At 43.4% G+C, this 21200-nt stretch overlaps 1 protein-coding gene across 1 annotated transcript in view; it reads left to right on the top strand.

The window, feature by feature from the left end:
- The first annotated feature begins 2210 nt into the window (after positions 1 to 2210).
- The window catches only part of CALCR (calcitonin receptor), a 73689-nt gene continuing 54699 nt past the window's right edge, over positions 2211 to 21200 (top strand). Inside the window, exons 1-3 of the mRNA XM_018557582.1 lie at positions 2211 to 2261; positions 9288 to 9441; positions 14670 to 14780. Of these exons, the coding sequence (XP_018413084.1) occupies positions 2211 to 2261; positions 9288 to 9441; positions 14670 to 14780 (316 nt within the window). The remainder of the gene's footprint in view (positions 2262 to 9287; positions 9442 to 14669; positions 14781 to 21200) is intronic.

Below are 21200 nucleotides of genomic sequence, written 5' to 3'. Positions count from 1 at the left end.
CCAGAACACACGAGCAAATGATTGTTCAGTATTAGGTTGCATTATCTAGAACCACCAGTCCAGCTTTTGTAATATTACAAACAGAGATGTTTTTCTGGCCTCGTTAAAACGGTGCTGCTGCAGAATTCAGATTTGTTCTCTTCGACGCTAATGTGCTGTGACTGATCATATTTTAATGTTTTCTCTGAGCGCATAAGAATGGAACTTTGGAGGTTTAGTCATTGCCGGATTAAATGCAGATCACTGTTAAACCTGTAGAATATATGTGAACAAATTCCAATTTCCATGTTAATCTCTCTTTTTTTCTTGTATTTCCCAAAAATGTCCATAGTGTATGTGTGAGTGTGCGTGTGTGTGTGAGTGTGTGTATCTTCAGAATTAAAATATACTGTATGTAAACCCAATCTCTAAAATCTCATATAAGCTTCAGAATTTCATTGTATTTTTTTATATTCTTCAAACTGCACCTTTCCTTAAAATAAAACTTGAAGATTCTGCCCTGATATCCATTGTTCAGGTGGACAGAGGTGTGGCCGGCGCCAGGTCAAACCATCAGAGGAGTGACGCCAAAATGACTGACGGTTAGTTTGGTGTCTCCCCCTCTGAAAAAAATGGACCAAGAGCGCGACAGCTGCACAAGAGAAGGGGGGACGCAGCACATACCCTATCCTGCTGGATGAACGTCCCCTCCTCTCCCGTGCATGATGACGTCAAAGCGGGTGACACCCGGCCTGGGGACGCCTCTGCCCCTAGTGGAGATCTTACAAGATTTATTTATAAGCAATTTGCAAAGCCATTCATCCTGAGAAGCTCAGTGAATGTTCATTCTGTGGGAATGGAGGCAAAAACAATCATTCTTTATATATTTTCTTTCCAAGGCAAATGTAATATCATGAAAATCTCAACCCATGGCCATTTCCTATGCTGAGAAGCATAGGAAATAAATAATTTAAATGATCACAGTTTGTAAGTTTTGCGCCCCCCACCACCACCACCATTGCCCTTAGCTCTGGCACATTGTGTCATTATTTTTTGCCCAAGCGGGGGCAAATCAACATTCTCACTTTAATTAACCCCACCAGCTCTACGTACCCTCTGTTTGCTCCCCTGGTGATCTGTTCCACCTGTGGGATCTTACGTGGGGCTGGAGGCTCTCAATATGTCCCCATGTAAACACTTGCTTCCCCAAGTAGCCAATTTCCAAGCACTACCATTAAATGTAGGTGGAAGGAGAGTAAGTCACATACACCCCCAAACACACAAGTACTGTAACAATTCATCCCCACACAGCTACCTCCTCATGTATCACTTCCCCCTCTCTTTTAGATTGTAAGCCCTCAGGGGCTGTTGGCACTATATAAATCCTGATAATAATAATAATATTACTGGGTATTTTATTATCTCCTGGAGGCTATATGAGTGGTGGAGGAGGAAACTGAAGGTGAGTATGTGGACGATGACAACATTTAAATTTTTTGCTACATAATACAAACAGTGCAAGGATATTATTTTAATGCTATCATATCTTGAAAGAGTAATTCATGTCCGACACACTGAGAGCTTACACTAGCCCTCCTGTCTGGATTATTGTATGTCAATAGAGGGGGCTGTGGTGCATCCCCATCGGGACCATAGTGCCCTGTACTCACAGTATGTTCTCAGTCTTCCAAGTTGAATAACATTGTGACATTGAGCTTCATTCAACCCAGAAGACTCAGGACGTCTAGCGGCCACAGGAAATTACCACAAGGGAGAACGCTGGAGAGTTGGTATGTGTTGCAGCCAGGGCTGTTTTTTTGTTTTTGTTATAAACCTCTACTGGGGGATTATTTGCTCTGAGTTGGGCTTTATGTATATTTTGTAGACATACTCTTAGAAAAAAATGATCTTTCGCGGTAGTTGCCCTTTTAAGTCTATTGTGCATTTATCTCCATACAAAAATGTGCTGATTTACATGCTTAATCCTTGCTGTAAGTAAACTTTGCCATGCATCCTCTTGACCGGAATGGCCCAGGTCACACATATACAAGTAAAGGTCCACCTGGACCCCCCGGCTTGTTTCCGCTGTCATGCGCTTTATTATAAACAACAAGTCAATAACAATTTTTCTGCAAGTCAACAGAGGATGAGTAATAATTGAATAATAATGAGTTGTTTTCTTTTCATTCCACAGAATGACAACAATGGAACTTATCATTCTTAAACAGACAATGGAAGGAAGAACCAACTCCTGCTGCTTCTTCTTAATCGTTCTTTTAATTGTAAGTATTCCCAAATGATTTTCTAAATAACAAATTGAATTAAAAAAAACAACATCTCAGCTCTTTTTATTGTGGGCAAATAAAGCAAACTTGCAAACTTGATATTTTATGTTGATATATTTCTGCTGCTGTCCTTTGAGCACTGTAATGGGATCAGCTCAAATGTCCTTCTGTTTCCCGGACTTTCTGCATATAAGCAATCCATAGAATCCATGTGGATGGGACGTTCCTTAGGCTTATTCAAGGTTTTTTGATGGGTACAAGCAGGGAGCAAACACAAATATACTGTAGAAAGCAAGGAATGTATTTAGCCTTATAATTTCTCTTCCTGGGCTACTGATCCTGTCCACCAGTATGGCAACTGAAGTCTAGGCCCCCTGTTAAGTGCGAAACTTGGACTCTACTATTAAACTTGCTAGCAGAGCCTCCAGTCTGTTGCACCTTGTTTAGTGAAAGTGTGACCCCCAGCTGATATCAACTTGTCCCCACCATTGTACTCACTTTCTCGGATCTCCATAAACCAGTCCAGCCCTTGGATGCACGTTAAAGCTTTATTTTAGGTCTTTGGAACAAGTAGCAGCTGTTTTTCTGGCTGGATGGATACTTAGACATCCCATGTGTAAAGATGAGCTTGGGTCTGGACCAGGGGTGTAACTAGAAATCACAGGGCCCCATAGCAAAATTTGGTATGGGGCCCCGTGATTGCTAGTTATGCCACTTGCAAAGCCCACCTGATATACCAAACAGCCCACCTGAGATTGACCCTGCAGAGCCCACCATAGACTCTCTATAGTGGGCTCTGCAGGGTCTCAGATGGGCTGCAAACCTCTTACCTGTCAGTGCTCAGTGTGTCAGTGTGTCAGTGACAGCCAGCACCCTTACATGCCATACGACCCAGGCGGCCCACACGGCATCAGAGGGATGCCCTGGCCGAGCCCCCCTGTGCCCGGGCCCCATAGCGGCCGCCTGAGTCGCTATGGCGATTGTTACGCCACTGGTCTGGACCAAACCTGAGCCTATCCAAGCCTGGAAAGCAGCCTTCAGTGCGGGCTCAATCAGCTGTGTCCGGAGCATTCTTCACCCCCAGACACCTCTACAGGGCACGCGAGGGAGCTGTAAGCAATGCATGTATGGATGGAGCTCCGTCACGGCCATAGCCCCATCCCATCCCACCTCAAGCTGACACTCGGCAGCAGGCAGCATATTTTGAATGGCTGCTTGGTGCAAGAACTGACAGTGCTGCGCTAGGGGGAGACTAAGGAGCCTCATCTAGAAAAGTGGAAGGCACGTGGCAACCCACTGAACAAGGAGTCGCAACCCACTTTTGGATGATGACCCACCAGTTGAGAACCAAGGCCATAGAGCAACTATATTTGTTCATTACATATACAGGTCCTGCGTCCTACTTTGCACTGCTCAACAGCGGTTGTACCTCACTACACCTCTTTCTCAGTGCAAGTCTACCAGTCAGGGATGATTGACGGAAAACAGTTGATCGATAGATTGCTGTAAAAGCTGAATAGAAATGAAAAGGAATCCACTAAGCTCCATTTGTAATACAGTAATAAAAATATGGTACATCAGCCATATAAAAATGTAAAACAAATTGCTGCAAAGTAAACGTTACAGTAATAACTTGAAATATGTGCTGGAAAAAATACATTATAGTTTTCTTTTAAAACTTTGCAGCCGTGCTTTCTTCCACATTACAATTTCAGGCCGCATTAACATGCTGCCTGCCAACTGCACCTGTAAAACCTTAAGATGCGTCGCCATGCAGAGCGTCTGCTGAAGCCTGAATTTATATGGAAATGAACACAGCGTGTCTCGCTGCATACTGTAATAATTGCTTGTATTCCTGTCTTGGAGCGCAAAGTGGCAATTTATTTCAGTCTAAGCTGCTGCGATAATCCAGGCCTGTCCGTGTGCAGTCGGTTCACCTTCGTAATTGAGGGTAAAGAATGGCTCTGGTGACAACCATTATATGCAAACACAGACGTACAGCGAGTTAACATTCGAGGCATTCCTGGTCAAAGACAATCCCGCATATTTTGGGTCGGTGCCGGTAACAGTGATGTTCTATCCTGGACAATTTACATTTACATGTTCCCCTTACTGTGCCCTTGGTAAGGAAATGACCCCCCTCCCGCTGAGTATCACTGGTGGATGTGACCCAACCTATTGGTGTTGATTGGATGATTTTAGGTCAGGTCCTCCCTGCTGTGACCAGGAAAACTGAATTTCTGATGATTCAGTGACCACAATCATAGCAAGAACCTACTGTGAGGCACAGAGGCATACCTAGGCAGGGTGACACCCGCTGGGATGTCATCACACACGTGCGTGACCTCGTTCTGCATGCATGTGACGTCATCATGCACGCGCATAATCACACGCACTTAACTGCCAGCACTTTCTCGGTGATGGACGGGATAAGGTATGTTTCTGAGTCCCCTCCTCTCTCATGTAACTGTCGGGTTCTCAGTCCATGATCAAGTGCCCAACTTTTCAGAAGGGGTGACACCAAAATGATTGTAAGTCATTTTGGTGTCACCCCTCTGATGGTATGTAGATGGTATGTAGAAAACATGAGATGGTATGTAGAAGCGATGGTATGTAGAAAACGTTACCAGCATGCCTATGACTAGTGTCAACAACAGTCATATTAAAACCTGATGAAGGAGACCCTGCGTGGCCCTGAAACATTGTTATTTGACAGTCTACATCCATAAAGAAGATGGATTGTTGACACTAGTCATAGGTGTGCTGGTAACATTTTCTACATATCTGAAGATACACTGCACCATCCTTGTTACTACAGCACCCTCCTTTGTTCCTCTCTAAGATTGCACCCCTCTGATGGTGTCACCTGGTACAGGCCGCACCCTCTTTGTGACACTACTGCTCAGGAAAAATGTATGCACAAGCGTGATAGATGTGTTGGTTTCACTCCTTCAAGTGTATGTGTAGTAACCTTCTTCCAGTATATGTTAAATGCAGTCAGCCAATTTGGGTTCCATCTGGCAGTGGCTCCTCATCCAACTCGGCATACAGTGAACTTCGTGTCTCAAGGCTTATGGAAGATTGTTATTTTTTCCCAAAAAATGTATCCAAAAACACACAAGAATAAAGAGATTTGCAGATTTGTGGTCGAATTTTGTATTTCCCCAGGACATCTCTGTTAATGAATGTTCTCTTTCAGGACACAATATAGCATAGTTGCAGTGTTTTGCTTGCAAGCCTTTCCACTAACCTGCATCTCGTCTACCATGAGGAAGAGAAGAAGCTCCGAGACACTGGTGGTGGCTTAGTGGTCGTATGTATGACGTCATTTACTTGGTTTTTTAGGAGTGACATCATATGTACGGCTGCTAAACTGCTGCATAATTCATCCTTCAGCTTTCCTCTGAAAAAGAAGCTCTGCGATATATTCTGTTTATATCTGTATATCTGTTATATAATCTGTTATAGAGTTAGGTTCTATCCCACTCCTATTAACCATATCCATCTAGAAGTTTGTAAATGTATTTATTGAAGATGCCCATAGGATGTACTTCCTCAATGAGCTGACACAATTTTGCCCAGTCCTGTGAATATGCACTCACCACTCTCACAAAGCTGCCTTCTGAACTACAACTTAACGTCTAAACAATGTAACATCAGCATTGCTTGCTGTAAGCAATGCATGATGGGTTATGTAGTCTTGAGTAATGGAGATTGCATCACATCAAGCAGCAGGGAAAGAGACGCAAAGCACACTGGGAATCCAGGAAGTTGTTGGAAGTGATGGGCAGAGGGAAGGCAGCACTCACTACATAAAAGGGATTTTTTGAAGCTTTGATTGCATTATGAAAAACAACTCTATTATGTATTCCTATTACAATGATGATGTTACAACAGGATAGTATAGGCTGTGACTTTACAACTTCTTTAATGCGCTGACAATTTACACTGTGCTTTCCATATTTTTTATTCACTTCAGTCCCTCGAGGAGCTTACAATCTAAGGTTCCTATCTCACATGCATACATACAGGGCCAATTTAGACAGGTGCCAATTAACTTTCCAGAATGTCTTTGGAGTGTCGGAGGAAACCAGGGTACCCAAAGGAAACTCACACAAGCACAATGAGAACATGCAAGATCCATGCAGGTAGCATCTTGACTGGGATTTAAACCAAGGGCCCCAGTGCAGGAGGGTAGAAGTGCTAAGCACTAATCCACATTTATCAGGTGCTTTTGCTACCTATACAAATTATTGTGTAGCAAGATAGTGCAGGACCCTCCTCTACTTCCAGGCCCCATAGCAGTCTTATGCTATTCTATGCCCTTGTACAAGGTCTATAGAAATCTCACTGGATACATCCTATGGCGTTCCTGATGGGAAAGTTAAAAATGTTATATATATATATAGTGCAATATAAATGGGTAAGCCGTATTAGTCCAGTAGACAAGATGTCCAAAAAGACAAAAACGCAGTATTGCAGTGTGCAAGGATACCTTTCTTATTGGACTAACAAAATATATAAAAGACAAGCTTTGGAGAGTGAACCTCTCTTCTTCTTTAGGTCAGAAGCAATACTGATCAACATGACAGTTTGTCAGTTAAGACAGGAGAAAGCTGTTAGAGGAGGGGGGGGGGGGGTTAGTGGGGTGTCATAAATGTTGGACCTGGGAGTAAAAAATGCCTCCTGATAATCAAAAGACAGAAAAAATAAACGTAGGATGACAAATAAACCCTAAACAGATCAGAGATATACCACATACATGAATATTGTGATGTTCTGTAGATTCATAAAAAGTTCTGGTAGTGTGTCAGAAAACCAGAATCCACATTAAGTCCCTCCTTTATGGCGTTGAAATGTAAAATCATTTTCAATCACTTTAATTTTGAGGTTTTGGATGGAGTGATCCTTCTGGGAGAAGTGATGTCCTACTGGAGTGCAATATTTATCCTCTTTGTGGTTCTTGATCGAGCTCCTGTGTAGGTTCATCCTGAGCTGCAGCTTAAGGCCAGTTTCCCCAATGTAACAACCTTTGTCACATGCTGAACACTGTATCATGTACACCACGTTAGCAGATGTGCATGAGTATGACCCCTTAATGGTGTACGCTTTGTTATTGTGACTCGCTGTATTTCTGTCACATATATGTTGGCAAAGTTTGCAGCGGGGTTTATTGCATTGTACTGTGCCATTCTGTGTAAGCGCCTGTTCTGGGGTCAGCTTACTGCGTACCAATTTTCTTCTCAGGTTCAGTGGTTGCTTGAATGCTAGTATTGGGGGCTGAGGGAATATTTATTTAAGTATGGGGTCTTCTGAGAGTACTGGCTGTAGATCTTTGATAATTTTGCGTATTACCTCTAGAGTAGGGTTGTAGGTAACTACATGAGGCGTCCTGGTTGGGTTTTTCTTCTCTTTGTACTGTAGCAGTCTTTCCCGTGGTGTTCTTAGGGCAGATTTAATCAGATATACTCAGATTTACTGTATATATATATAAAAGCTACCTCCTCATGTATCACTTGCCCCTCCCTTTAAGATTGTAAGCCCTCACGGGTAGGGCCCTCCTTACCATCTTGTCTTGAATTGTATTCTGATTGTAATGTCTTCCTTAGTAAAGAACTGCGTAAATCCTGTATAATAATAATAATACACTGCCACCTTTACCACAATGTGTTCTTTCTCAGCTTTAGTCATTATCTTTGTCTACAATCATTACTGTACAGTACATTCTGTCACTAAGAGAAGAATTAGTCACAGGTTGCCTAGGAAATTAAGGTCTAGATTATTTTGTCCCCTTGACATTATCCTTTTAGAAATAAGTTGAAATATTCAAGGACAATAAAGGTCCGTCATTATTTGGCGGATTCTGCAAGAGCATCAAGGAACTTTTGTTGGAAAAATCATTAAAGGAGAACTATGAGGCGAGTGAAAATCACTCATCCTCATAGTTCTAGCCGACCTTTGACAATGAAACTGTCACACGTCGGCTCAATAGATCGGGGAGTGAGCGAACACATACCGTTGCTCGCTCACTTCTCGATCATCTCCCTGCAGAGAGCCGTGACTGTCACTCACAGCTCCCTGCAGGGATTCCCCCCCTGTCCGATCCTCCAGCTCTGACTGGCGGAACAGACGGGGGAGGGGTTGGGTACAGCTGGCCCTGCGTCTAGATAGGCAGAGCCAGCTGTCAATCACGCAGCTGGGTGGATCTCTACAGTGATGTCGGCATCCGCCCCGGCTGCGGCGTCTCAGTATACTGAGCTTTGGGTGACGGGAGGACGCTAGTTTGTGTCCTCCCGTTACCCTTAGGAGAACTAAGGGGAAAAACCCTGACCCCACAGTTCTCCTTTAAATTTGAATGACAGTAACAATCACATTATAGGAACAATCAAAAAGAAAGCAAAATGATAAAAAGACAAAAAAAATATGTAGAAAAAAAATTCTGATAGATAGATAGATAGATAGATAGATAGATAGATAGATAGATAGGTACATCCGGTTGCTCTGTTAGACCACTCAGGATATACCCAGAACTTTTTAGTATGGGGAACCATGTGAGCTAAGCGGCCAATCACCAGACAGAAGCAGTGTCACGTGAGCAAGAGGATGATGTCATCAACCCTGTGTAAGCTCGGACATCATCTGACACTGAGCTTACACAGGGTTTGGACTCCTGCATTCAACCGAGCAATTAGTGGGGGAGCATAAGGAAGGTAGGTATAGCTAGGAGCTTTCAGGTGTTTCCATCACTTAAACCTGAATGGACAGGGAAACTGTAATGTTTGAGGTCAGTTTTATTTCATTTTATTTTTAAATATGTTTTTTTTTGTTTATAAGGATTTTTGTGCTCTACCTACTGTATATACAATTTCTATAGTACATGGTTGTTATGGGTCATTGAGACAGAAATGATTGTGACACCCAGGCAAGCCAGGTTTGTAGACGTAGTTGGGCCAGTTTTCCTCCAAACACGATACATGTGCACTATTACCATTGCTGTTCTAACGTATTTTCCTTTCTGTGCAGAGAATGGTTCCGGGTTATACCTCAACAGTAAATTATGCCGATCCCACCCTCATGCCCCTAGCACAGGAGGAAACCATTGCCAGGCAAAGAATTATAAACTCACAGTTCAAATGTTACGAGAAAATGAAAAGGGACACGCCATATTCAAAGTCAGGTAAACAACCTTCATCTTTTTTATTGTGTTGGCTTTATTTCTTTTTAGCTTTTGAAGCTTTTATTCATTGTACCATTAGTGTTAGACAAAGGCGATCCAACATAAATGTATCTATCCTGAACCTCCTGCCCTAAACCTTTTCTTAGATAAACCGATGTTTGTCTTACAAATGGACAACTCTCTGAAAAGATACATAGACACAAAGGTTTTTGAGGTGTGGGAGTTGTTTATTGATACTTTTACCAACTGTAACTGAGCAAAAGGGCATACAGAGCTTCTCGGTGCACCATTGGAAAACTTGATAACCCCATCCATACTTACAGCATGGATGGGAAATCTTTAAACAATAAATCAAGGCAACTGGACTTGCTGTATTGTTTTTGAAGACATTTGGCTGGTTATCTGGATGACCAGCCAAAGGTCTTCAAGAACAATGCAGCAAGTACAGTTGTTTTTGTTTATTATTTACAGATTATTATTAATATTATTATTATACAGGATTTATATAGCGCCAACAGTTTGTGCAGCGCTTTACAATATAAGTAAGATATTACAATTACAATACAATTCAAGACAAGATGGTAAGGAGGGCCAGATATACCATGACCTGGATGAATGAGAACGTTCACAGACACGGATGGGAAAATCTTCCACCGTGCCGGGCTATTGTATTGTGACAGCAGCAATTGGATGTAGTCACTATTTGGCCAAGAATATTGGACCAGCTCATTTTACCAAAGTCAGTTGAAAAATCGACTTTGGTCGAATGGGGGGTCCTGAAGTGGACACACAATGCTCAAATTTCAGCCAACTCAGATTTTTTTGGTGTTGTCTGGCCACTGCTAAGCAATTATCTTATTACTTCCCTTATTTGAATGTGTCCCGTTGACACCTTAAGCTTATTGAGGCTCCATTCACATATGGCATTACGCGTTTTTGTGCCACATGGAAAACTGTGTGGTAAAAAAACTTGCAAATTTTAACATATGCGCAGATTCCACACATTTGGGGCTATAATTATAGCTGCAGACGCCTTGAATCTGTCCCAAAAATCACGCTCTGACTTTTTTGCAGGATTTTTGTACCTCACAGATGCCACCCTAATTTGAACAATGCACATTGGAATGCAATATTTTTTATGTTTAGCACGTTTGGGGCAGAGATTAAAATAGCCAGCCTGCTATTGGCTATTTCATATTGCAATAGCCAATAGCAGGCTGGCTATTGCAGCAGCCCACTGAGCAGAGGACCGGGCCTAAGACAGAACTTTCTGTCGCGGGTCCGCTGCTCTGCTCAATGGGTGGGGTTTCATTAGCCAGCCTGCTATTGGCTATTGAAATTTGAAATATCCAGTATCAGTCTGATTATTGCCCCCAGCTGCTTGCATTCACCTATTGGCTGCGGAACCTAGCCAGCCGGATGAATCAGGCTGTGGTAAAGTGAGGAGTTCGAGGTTAAGGGGAAACTCGGCACCACAGGGGGTGGTTGCTTGAGAGTTATTATTAACTCTCCCCATTTACCCCGGCTTTGACTAGGTCTGGAAAAACAAATGGGTCAGAGTTCCGTTTTGCCGGATCTGATCCTGCCGGACTATGGGTAATCTGACAAAAAGTCAATTTACATCCGACTCCCCATAGACCAACATGGGTCTGGAAATTATTATTTTTTTCTCCATTTGGAAGATGGAGGAAAAACTGAACTGACACAGATGTCACAACAGTTATTCTGACTCCGATCGTTGTGATAGCGAAATATATCCCTTGCTGAGACCTCTATGCCTGGCCTGTATAAGCAGATATACTCACTGCGGACAATCCTCGTCAGATAGCTGAACTCGTCAATACCGATTCATTCAAAAGAGGTGTTTATTCTTTAACATCAGGGTTACAGCAGATGATAGGAACAGCAGTTGAATGGTTATAGTATTGTGTGGTCAGAAAATGATGCCTTTCCTACGTACTGTGCAGATTATATGTGTGTCCTGTTACATGTGGCTCTTAACTGTGGCCATGACACAGGAAGTACTGCACACAGGAAGAAGGAAGGGGCGTACACTAGGGGAAAAATACATCGTCACATGAGGAATAATTACAGAAAAACATGTACATTACAACAAAAGGCCACTAGATGGCAGCATAGGATAACACATGGATTTAGCTATGAGAAAATAGTTAGGCAAAACACACTGTGTAAAACTTCTATCTATATTAACTTCTATAACATATTCTATGCCCCATTGGGGCGGCACACCAGTGACATCTGTTCCAGTCAGCAGAGGGTCCATGCGGGTCAGACCGTGTGAAAGGTGCCTGTGGGAGGCAGCACCAGAGAGGAAGAGGAGATGAGTATTGGAGCCGGAGCTGTTTTTCATTATCCATTTACCCCTGCTTGCCCATTGTTTTTATTTTATTTTTCAAAAAGTGAATTTGGCCTTTAGGTTGCTGTAGAGCATGGCTGCCGAAGAAAAGACTACTGGAAATGGTGCAGTGTTCCCACTAGACCAGTATTATATTTGATGTCATATTAACATGAGTGATAAAAAAAATATAAAAGCATTGATTTTCAGAACAAAAAATGGCAGTGATTGCAGCCCCTACCATACCTATTATACTGTAACATGAGACATTGCCCACCCCCCTGCTATTCAGTCCTTGAATTGCCCTTCATAAAAGGTAAGTAATGTAAAGCCATTCCTCAATTACCTTCAATAAGCTGAGCGAACTGACACATATCCCACATAAAAGCTAAATGAATAGCAACACAGCCATGCGTTTAAATGTATTTAAATCTATAGAAGCAAACCTTGTAAAAGTGGCCTTTACTGCGGAACGCGTAAATGAAAAAAAAATGATCTTTGGAAATCCTTACAAATGGTCGCTTTGGATACACGCTGATAAAGATTCAAATGTCATAACCGTATTTTGATTGATCGTAACCCCTCCGCTCTATACAATCATAATTACAGATGTCAGTCACCGTCCCCGGTGGAGGAAACACTTCCACGCCGCGTGTTTTACTCCAGTAAGTCGAATGCCCCCCAGACAACCTTCACAGATTCTCTAAAGGAAAACGGATCTGTTTTGGAATAAAAATAAAGTTTCACGCTTGTTTCTTGAAAGGTTTTTATCTCGATGATTGAAAATCCAATAGCAATTCTTAGAGGACAAAGGCGAAACGTAACTATATTTTTCCCAGCACAGCGTTGGAGGAGGATTGTACGCAGCCTGATGGTATTTTGTAAGGCTTTCGTTTATAGCTAAACCATTCTACAGTCAGTTGAAATTGAATTTTAGAATTCCGATTCTCCTAAACCTACACAAATATTTTACCGCGGAGCATTTTGTGTACATTTTCCTTTTGCAGTAACACGTGTGGGAAATGCACATTACAACAGTTCAGTAGGTTGCAACCAGTGGCGTAACAATTGCCATAGCGACCCAGGCGGCTGCTATAGGGCCCGGGCACCGGGGGGCCCGGCCAGGGCATCCCTCTGATGCCGTGTGGGCCGCCTGGGTCGTATGGCATGTAATGGTGCTGGCTGTCACTGACACAGCTCAGCAGCAGCCGCGGCGCATTTCCCCTCAAAGCCGATGCGGAGCTGTGTCAGTACAGCCAGCCACTGCGGCAGATGAGAGCGGTGTTCGGAAAGAAGGAGGAGGCGGGGCCCGCCTATGAGCAACCCCGCCTCCTCTTACATCACTGGCCAGCGACCTAAGAGCAGGTGGGGCCAGTGATGTAAGAGGAGGCGGGGCCCGTCAATAGCAGAGGCGGCGGGGCTCCGGGACGGAACAGGGAATGGCGACCACAGCGGCGGACAGCACTGACAGGTAAGAGATCTCAGACCCTCCAGAGCGCACTATAGAGGGTCTATGGTGGGCTCTGCAGGGTCACTCTCCGGTGGGCTCTGCAAGTGGCATAACTAGCAATCACGGGGCCCCATACAAAATTTTGCTATGGGGCCCTGTGATTTCTAGTTACTCCCCTGGTTGCAAGGGACTACAAAAAGCAAGAATTAAAGTCTCTCAAACTTTTCTCAATAATGAATCCAGATCATACAAATATACCCAGCAAAGTATTACTTTTTATTTGAGCACTTACAGTCATGACATCTCCAAATAGCTCCAACTCTCCCAGCTCGGCTTCCCTGAATGTTCTGTCCAGTACAAGATCACAAGAGACAGAGCATTTTCCAGCAGCTGTCCATCTACTAGCATGGAGAAGAGAGGAAGGAGGAGAAGGGAGCGACTTGCCTTGATTGCCCTGTGTGTTTGTGGAGACACACACAGCTTACTAGCACACAAGCAATGAAGGACTCCGACCGCATCACCCACCCTTCCTCGCTATCTGCTATCGGTAGTGGGCATACCTTGTACCACTGGGTGAACGTCCCCTCCTCTCTCTGCCAGCGTCCATCACCAAGATGGCCACCATCAGGTAACAGCGTGATACCCCACCTTAGGACGCCCCGGTGCCATAGTTTGACCAGTTCTGTCTGAAAGAACTTGAGTGGCTTGCGCAAAGCACTGACCTCAACCATATTGATCACTTGAGATGAGCTGAAATGCCGATTGCAAACCATGTCTTCTCATAAAAACCCAAATACCAATCTTTACAAATGTTCTTTTGACTGAATAAGCGCAACTTCCCACAGACACACTCCACAATCTTGTGGAAAGCCTTCCCAAAAGAGTGCAGGCTGTTATAGCCACAAAAAGAAGGCAACTTCATATTAATGTCCATAGCTTTGGAATGGGATATCCTTCCAGAATGCTCATATACGGTAGGTGTGATGGCCAGGTGTCGGCAGACCTTTGGCCATATCATGGGGGACATTTATCAGTTTGGTCGCATCATCAGCGTCTTTCAAACTGTTGCATCCTTGACATCTACCTATCTGGCATCTGTTATATTTCCTGAATTCTTGAGCTCCTTTAAACCCAAACTCATACCCAGTAGAGTTTGGCTTCCCTGACTTGAAGCTCTACCACTGCACTTCTTTCAGTGCTGATGAGCTCTTCCTGTGTCTTTCAGCCATTCCCTGTGTTCCTGCTTCTGTAGCAAGCTAAAGATCTAAAAAGACTAAAAAAATGTACGTTTAACATGTTAAAGCTTATGTGAGATTTTAGTGATTGGGTGTAGATCTACTTTAAGTATGAATGACGTATCGTTGGCAGTACCTAAGTTTGTCCATTGCCATTAATAAATATTTGAATTCTTTTAATGTACAGGTCTATATTGTAACCGCACCTGGGATGGGTGGCTTTGCTGGGACGACTCTCCGGCCGGACATAATATTACCCAGAACTGTCCAGACTATTTTGCAGATTTTGATCCTACAGGTAGGATACTGCTTTCCTTTCTGTGATTATTTATTTTAAAGTGTGAATTTAAAGTGTTAACACCCAGTTGAACTCACACCACTCTTAAAAGTCTTGTATTCCGACATGTTATGTGATATCATTTTTGCTTGGAAAGGATTTAAATGACCCTTTTCTCCTATTGAAAATGCCCTTTCTTGCTTTCACACTTCAGTGCTCTGTGCTGTCAGAGTTGAGTAACAGCCACGCCCCTCATCACGGTGTGTCCTTACAGAGGCTCCTACTGCAGAGAAAGACATGGAGTTTGTCTAGGTCTGTTACTAAGAGCTGATTACAGGGTGTACTGGCTCTAACTATACCTAATGGCCTCTGCAATCACATTTAGACACACTGTGCAAATGCTGTAACAAAAAAGTGAAGGCAAGGCTATGAAAATTGAGGTTGTTAGTACAATGCTTTTCTGACTGCATATCTATTTCTTTGATGTCAGTTGGACTTAAAAGGTGTACCATCATCTACAACAGGTCATTACAATTTATACACAAAGGGCCAGTTCACTGTCAATCCGCCTGCTTGGGAGCCAGACTGTGGCAGATAAGAGTAAAAGAATACCCTGGCATTGGAGATCAATGGGTGAAAAAAATGTGCTGGTGTCAGTGGGAGTAATAAATGCGCCTGTGTCATGTACCTTGGTGTGAGCCTGAAGTGATGAAGACCTCCCCTTGCAATTCTCGTCTGAGCCCCACTGGAGTTGAGACAGCAGTTGAACAGACAGAAAGGGGCACGAGTGCCTGTGGTTGATCTCAATACTTGACACACCGGAGATGATGGTGCCGACGACTGGATGCCAGAGGTAGCTGGTGGCGATAGCAGATCGGATGGCACTGGTGTGAAGAGCAGAAGCGAAGTCAGGAACAAGCCAGATCGGTAATGTGCATAGTACAGAAGCAGGAGGCAGAAGCGATGTCAGAAGCAGGCCGGGTCATACACTTGCGAGCAGAATGGTACCAAATCAGAAAACATGGTCAGGAAGGATGGTCAGGAGACAAGCCGAAGTCACAAGGCAGGCAGCAAGTAGGCAGAGTCAGGATTCAAGCTGGGTCAAACAGGTATCAGGAACAGGATCACGAATGTAGAATACAGCTGAAGATCTCTCAGTGAGGTGCAGATGCAGGAGCTTAGTGCCAAGAACAGGTGTGTGCACGCTATTGCACGTGCATGGTCTAATAGTGCGCATTCACAAAACTGATGCACACGCGCAGTGGATGTGTGCATCAGTTTTGTGCATGCACACTATTAGCACCGTAGCGCTGAATACGCGCATTCGCATCGGCTCGTGCAGCAATCCGGGCAGAAGCTGTACTATAGGTGCAGACTGATGCGCCCTGACAGCCTGCATCAGTGGCCAGTAGACGTTATAAGGACCCCTGTGTCATATTTCAGTGGGAGTAATAAATGGTCCAGCATCAGTGGGAGTAATAAATGCCCCATGTTGGTAGTTAGTGGGAATACTAATGCCCCATGTCAGTAGAAGATGCTCCATCATTGATATCAGAAGTCAGTGGGGGGAACTGTGCCCCAGCATTGTTGTTAATGGCAGTAATGGTGTCAGTGGAAAGTGGGAGCAATGGAGACCCAGCAATGGTCCCCCAACATTCATGTCCAGTGGCACTTACCACAGTGCAGGCTGCATGCCCTGTGCCTGTCTTCATATTGACATCACGAATGAGACAATTCCACCTAATAATTCCTTATGATAGAATGCTCTTCTTTCTGGCACCTGCTGCCACTCTGCATACACCGACTCCCTTCCTCCCGCTTGCAATGGAAAATCCCTGCATGCAGTGCCTTCTCAGGGGCCCTTAAAACAACCAATGGGCCATAACCAACCTGCTGGCCATAGCTTGGGGACCACTGCATTTGGCCATGTACTGTAGGTGTGTTGGTCAGAGATCCACAACAGTGGCTTAAATAGTGCATGTGAACTACCTACATGAATTCTCTAGTGACCGCTAGACATTAAGCAACATTCGTCAGGTTTGGACAGCCAAATACATCATTGCATATTATTTACATGATTTGAAGACCTTCAAAAGCAATCTTGTCTTGTCACAAATAATAAAAACAGCTTTGATGCTAGAAATAGGATTTATCGTGCTCAAGCACTTGAGAATTGGGGAAAAAATGGCAAATCTCCATCAAACATCATTTCTTTCCTATTGCCATCTGTTCAAGTCCCAGTTCAGCTGAAAATCCCATCTACATGACAGAAACAGGGCACCTTTCCTTCATTCATAAAGCATTCTCAAAATGTGCGGAGTGCCACCGCCATGCTGTTAGCAATCAAAAGTCAAACTTTATTTTCCCTACCCGGCGCTCTACAGGCAGCGCATATTTTCCTGTTTGTGCTTCTCTGCACACAGATGTCAGATGGAATAGCCCTGGGCATGTTCTACAGTGTGTTTAAATATAAATATGATTTCACTAAACGGCTTTTTGATCAGGGCTTTTCTGCCTAAGTGGAACAAAATTTACGGGTTCAGGTGTCAGAGCCCCGGGAAAAGAGAAAACATTATAAAAAAAGGATATACATGGCAAATTTTAGTCTTTCTTCATGATAGGTTTTCAAGGAGCTCCTGTGATAGCCTGACTTCTTTCCTATGTCCTAGAATGGGCTGCTTTGATAATGTACAAAAGTACAGTTGTGTGAAATAGTAAGTACACCCCATGGTATTTGTTGACCGTTTCAACATATTTCAACAGGCAAACATTAGATTTGGATTAAATAGTGTCTACTAGGGATGCACCAATACCGGTTTTTCGGTATCGAGTACGAGTACCAATATTTTTTTTTCCAGTACTCTCCGAATACTGATACCGGCAGTCCAATTAAGGAAGTTGGGTGGCATGTAATGACTCTCCACCTGGCTTCCTGATTAGCAGGGAAGCTGTTTCCATGCTTCTTCATCACCAGGTGATGAGAAAGCTTGGAGCCAGCTTTCTGGCCAATCAGGCTTCCTGATTGGCCGGGAAGGCGGCTCCATGCTCCCTCATCACCAGGTGATGAGGGAGCATGAAGCCGGCTTTCTGGCCAATCAGAAAGCCGGGGGCGTGTAATAACTCGCCATCCGGCTTCTTGATTGGCCAGCTTGCCGGCCAACCAGGAAGTCGGGCAGCGAGTCATTACAGCAAGTCATTACATACCGGAAGCTCAAGTATCGGGCTAGGCATCGGAGCATTTGAGCGAGTACTCGACCAAATACTCAGCATCGGCACCATTACCGATAATAGTATCGGTATCGGTGCATCCCTAGTGTCTACAGATGAAAGTTCATTCAAAAAGTTCACATTTGTTACATAGAAACATTAAGTGCCCCCCTACATTTTGCACCCCTACATCAAATCCATTAAATTGGAATCTAGAGTTCCACATTAGGTGGCAGTGATAGAACCTCCTAAGGAAACATGTGTTATTAAACCTCAGATAGCTAGGGTCTGGTGGTCTCTTTGCCACTGACATATTGTCAGGATTCATGGCTTTTGAGTACTATTAGTGAACCAAGAAACCAGAAATAAACGTAAAGTGCAGATTTAAAAAAAATAAAAGGAGTTTATTGGAAACAACAATAAACATAAATGGCAAAAAGCAATGAGAAAATCCAGGACGTCGTCAGTGCCAAGCCAGAGGTCAGGTGCCAAAGCGGGTAGTGAGCCGAAACAGGTCAGGGGACACTGAAAGCAGGATGACCTCAATGGAAACAATAGCTGGAGTCAGGAAGAAGATCAGTCAGCCAGAGCCAGGGTCATACACGGAGAACAGGAACAACTTGGTAGATCAGAACACATGCAAGGGCGGAGACTGAATGCACAAGCTAATGGTTAAATAGTGAGCTTGTGTTTGCATCATCACTCTGAGACAGGAATATGTCATCAGTTGGCAGTAGTTGCAAAATCATGATGTTAATGGGTTTGGTCATAAGAGGACACCAAAGAGGAACAATCAATGTCAAACACACTGCAAACAAACACCAAACAAGCTCCAAAATATCTTCGACTGCTCATTATATATTTTTTTTGATGAACGAAAGAGGGATGAATTAATTTAAAAAAAATGTTTTGCTTAAATACATAATTCGCTTATCGGCAAATTATGATTAAGTAGTGTGCAGAAGAGAAAAATAACGCTGTTAATTATAATATGGTCATCAGAAGATAGATTAGAAGATTCTTGATTTAATTATGATATTCTTTTCATTATAATGGATTGCTAATCCCGGTCTTAGTAGCTCTTTGTAAAACGTTTTTTTTTTTATTGAGCTATTTCATGGCAAAAATCATGGCAAAAATCATGGCAAAAATTTGTGTATTTACCATATGTGATATATCTTTCCCATGGCTATCAAAATGTATAGTACTACATACCGCTCAACTAAAGATAGTTTACTTTGTATATAACTGTATAATTTATATATATTTTATATATAACTATATACTTTTTATTAGACATGTGCACCGGCAAAAATTTGTTTAGTTTCGCTTTGATTCGGATTTTGCAATATTTCGTTTTTCGGGATTCGGGTCTGAAAGTCAATTCGTTTCGGAATTCGGATTTGGACTAAATTAGTTAGCGGTAATCTGTACGAATTGTCATATCGTTTTTTTTCTTCTCAAACGTCACTTTGCTGCAACTAAAGTTTGTCCAACAAATGAAATTTCGTATTGACTACCGCTAACGAATTTCGTAAAGGGTAATGCTCCGATATGCTGTATACCATGAGCTGCCTCCACTCTTGGACTCCCAGGAATGTGTACCACGAGCCACCAATCCCAACGCCCCCCCTCCCCCCGGATGTGCATCACCCCCGGCCTCAGGTGGCGAGATGTCTACAGATACCCCTGCTCCCGTTTGTCATTGAAGATCTGCTCTAAAGATAGCCCAAGGCCCACTATATGTATACTGTAGGTCAAAATAAACCAAAAGTAGCCTATTGAGCGGTGTGTTAGAGGCACAACCTTCTGTATTCAATTGTCCCATACTACCAATCTACCAATATTGAGTCGCCTTCATAGTGATGCACTGCCGACAATAGGAACTCACTTAAAACGAAGACTTTCCTAAATGTATCATTTAGTTTCCCATTAAATTACTTGACTCACTAAATCCTCTCAACCAACAACGCACTTTATTGTAATGAAAAATATAATACACCCCCCTAAAAACCTGTACGCCTGTTTATCTCAATTACTGAAACCGTTCCTGTTTAGTCAAGCACAACGGCTGGAACATTTTTCTACTGAAATCCCCTAATTTCATCTCCGTTCCCATTTAAAGTGAAACCAAAATGAATGCAACAACACGGCATAATAAAACTCCTTTATAAGACCGAGCGAAGCGCAATACCGTTGGCAGTCTCCTAATATATTAGCGGCTCATTCTGAAGCGACAGTTCTGCTTGCACTGAAACTGCAGAATCTATAAACATTTTAATTATAGCTAGAGGTGAAAAGAAATATTATTTGTAAGGATCATTTCCATGAAAAATGATAGCTAAAAATCATAACTTCTCCGACACTTGCCGCGCTCAGAAACTGATTTGTAAGAGTTTCTTAACTCAATCAGCCGAGTAAGTCAAAGTGGACGGAGGCCGCCGAGAAGTCAGGAATAAGTTTGATGTGAAAAGTTTTTATGATCAGTGACTGTCCCTGGTGAAGGTGAATTAAGGAAATCTTTCCCAATTATTATTCAGCCATGGCACCCTTTAAAAGCATGCAAAATCTTGAGGCACCCCAAGTCTAAAATATAGAAAATTTAAAAAATGCGGCCCCCCAAAATTCATACCACATCCTTATCCTTATCAGAGCCCCCTTCACATCAGGGCCCACCTTTAGATCAAAGCACCAAAGCCCCCCTTCAAATTAGAACCCCTTTACTTCAGAGCCCCCCTTCTCATCAGCGCCTCCCTTCACATCAGATCCTCCTTTTCTTTAGAGCCCCACCTTCTCATCATAGCTCCCCCTTTCACATTGCGAGCCTCCTTTCATATCACCTTTTCATTGCAGGCCTTTCCTTTACATCAGGAGCTCCCTTCATATCAAAGTCCCCTCTTCACATCAGAACCCTCCATTACACCAAGAGCCCTCCTTCACATCAGAGCCCTCCTTTACACCAGGAGCCCCCCTTCACATCAGAGCCCTCCTTTACACCAGGATCCCCCTTCACATCAGAGCTCTCCTTTATACCAGGAGCCCCCTCCACATCAGAGCCCTCCTTTACACCAGGAGCCCCCCTCCACATCAGAGCCCTCCTTTACACCAGGAGCCCCCCTCCACATCAGAGCCCTCCTTTACACCAGGAGCCCCCTTCCACATCAGAGCCCTCCTTTACATTAGGATCCCCCCTTCACATCAGAGCCCTCCTTTACACCAGGAGCCCCCTTCACA

Source organism: Nanorana parkeri, unplaced genomic scaffold (assembly GCF_000935625.1).
Source record: "Nanorana parkeri isolate BGI_ZX_2015 unplaced genomic scaffold, ASM93562v1 scaffold291, whole genome shotgun sequence".
Classification (NCBI taxonomy): domain Eukaryota; kingdom Metazoa; phylum Chordata; class Amphibia; order Anura; family Dicroglossidae; genus Nanorana; species Nanorana parkeri.
Note: the sequence above shows the minus strand (reverse complement) of the source record. Positions and strands in the feature narration are given on the sequence as shown.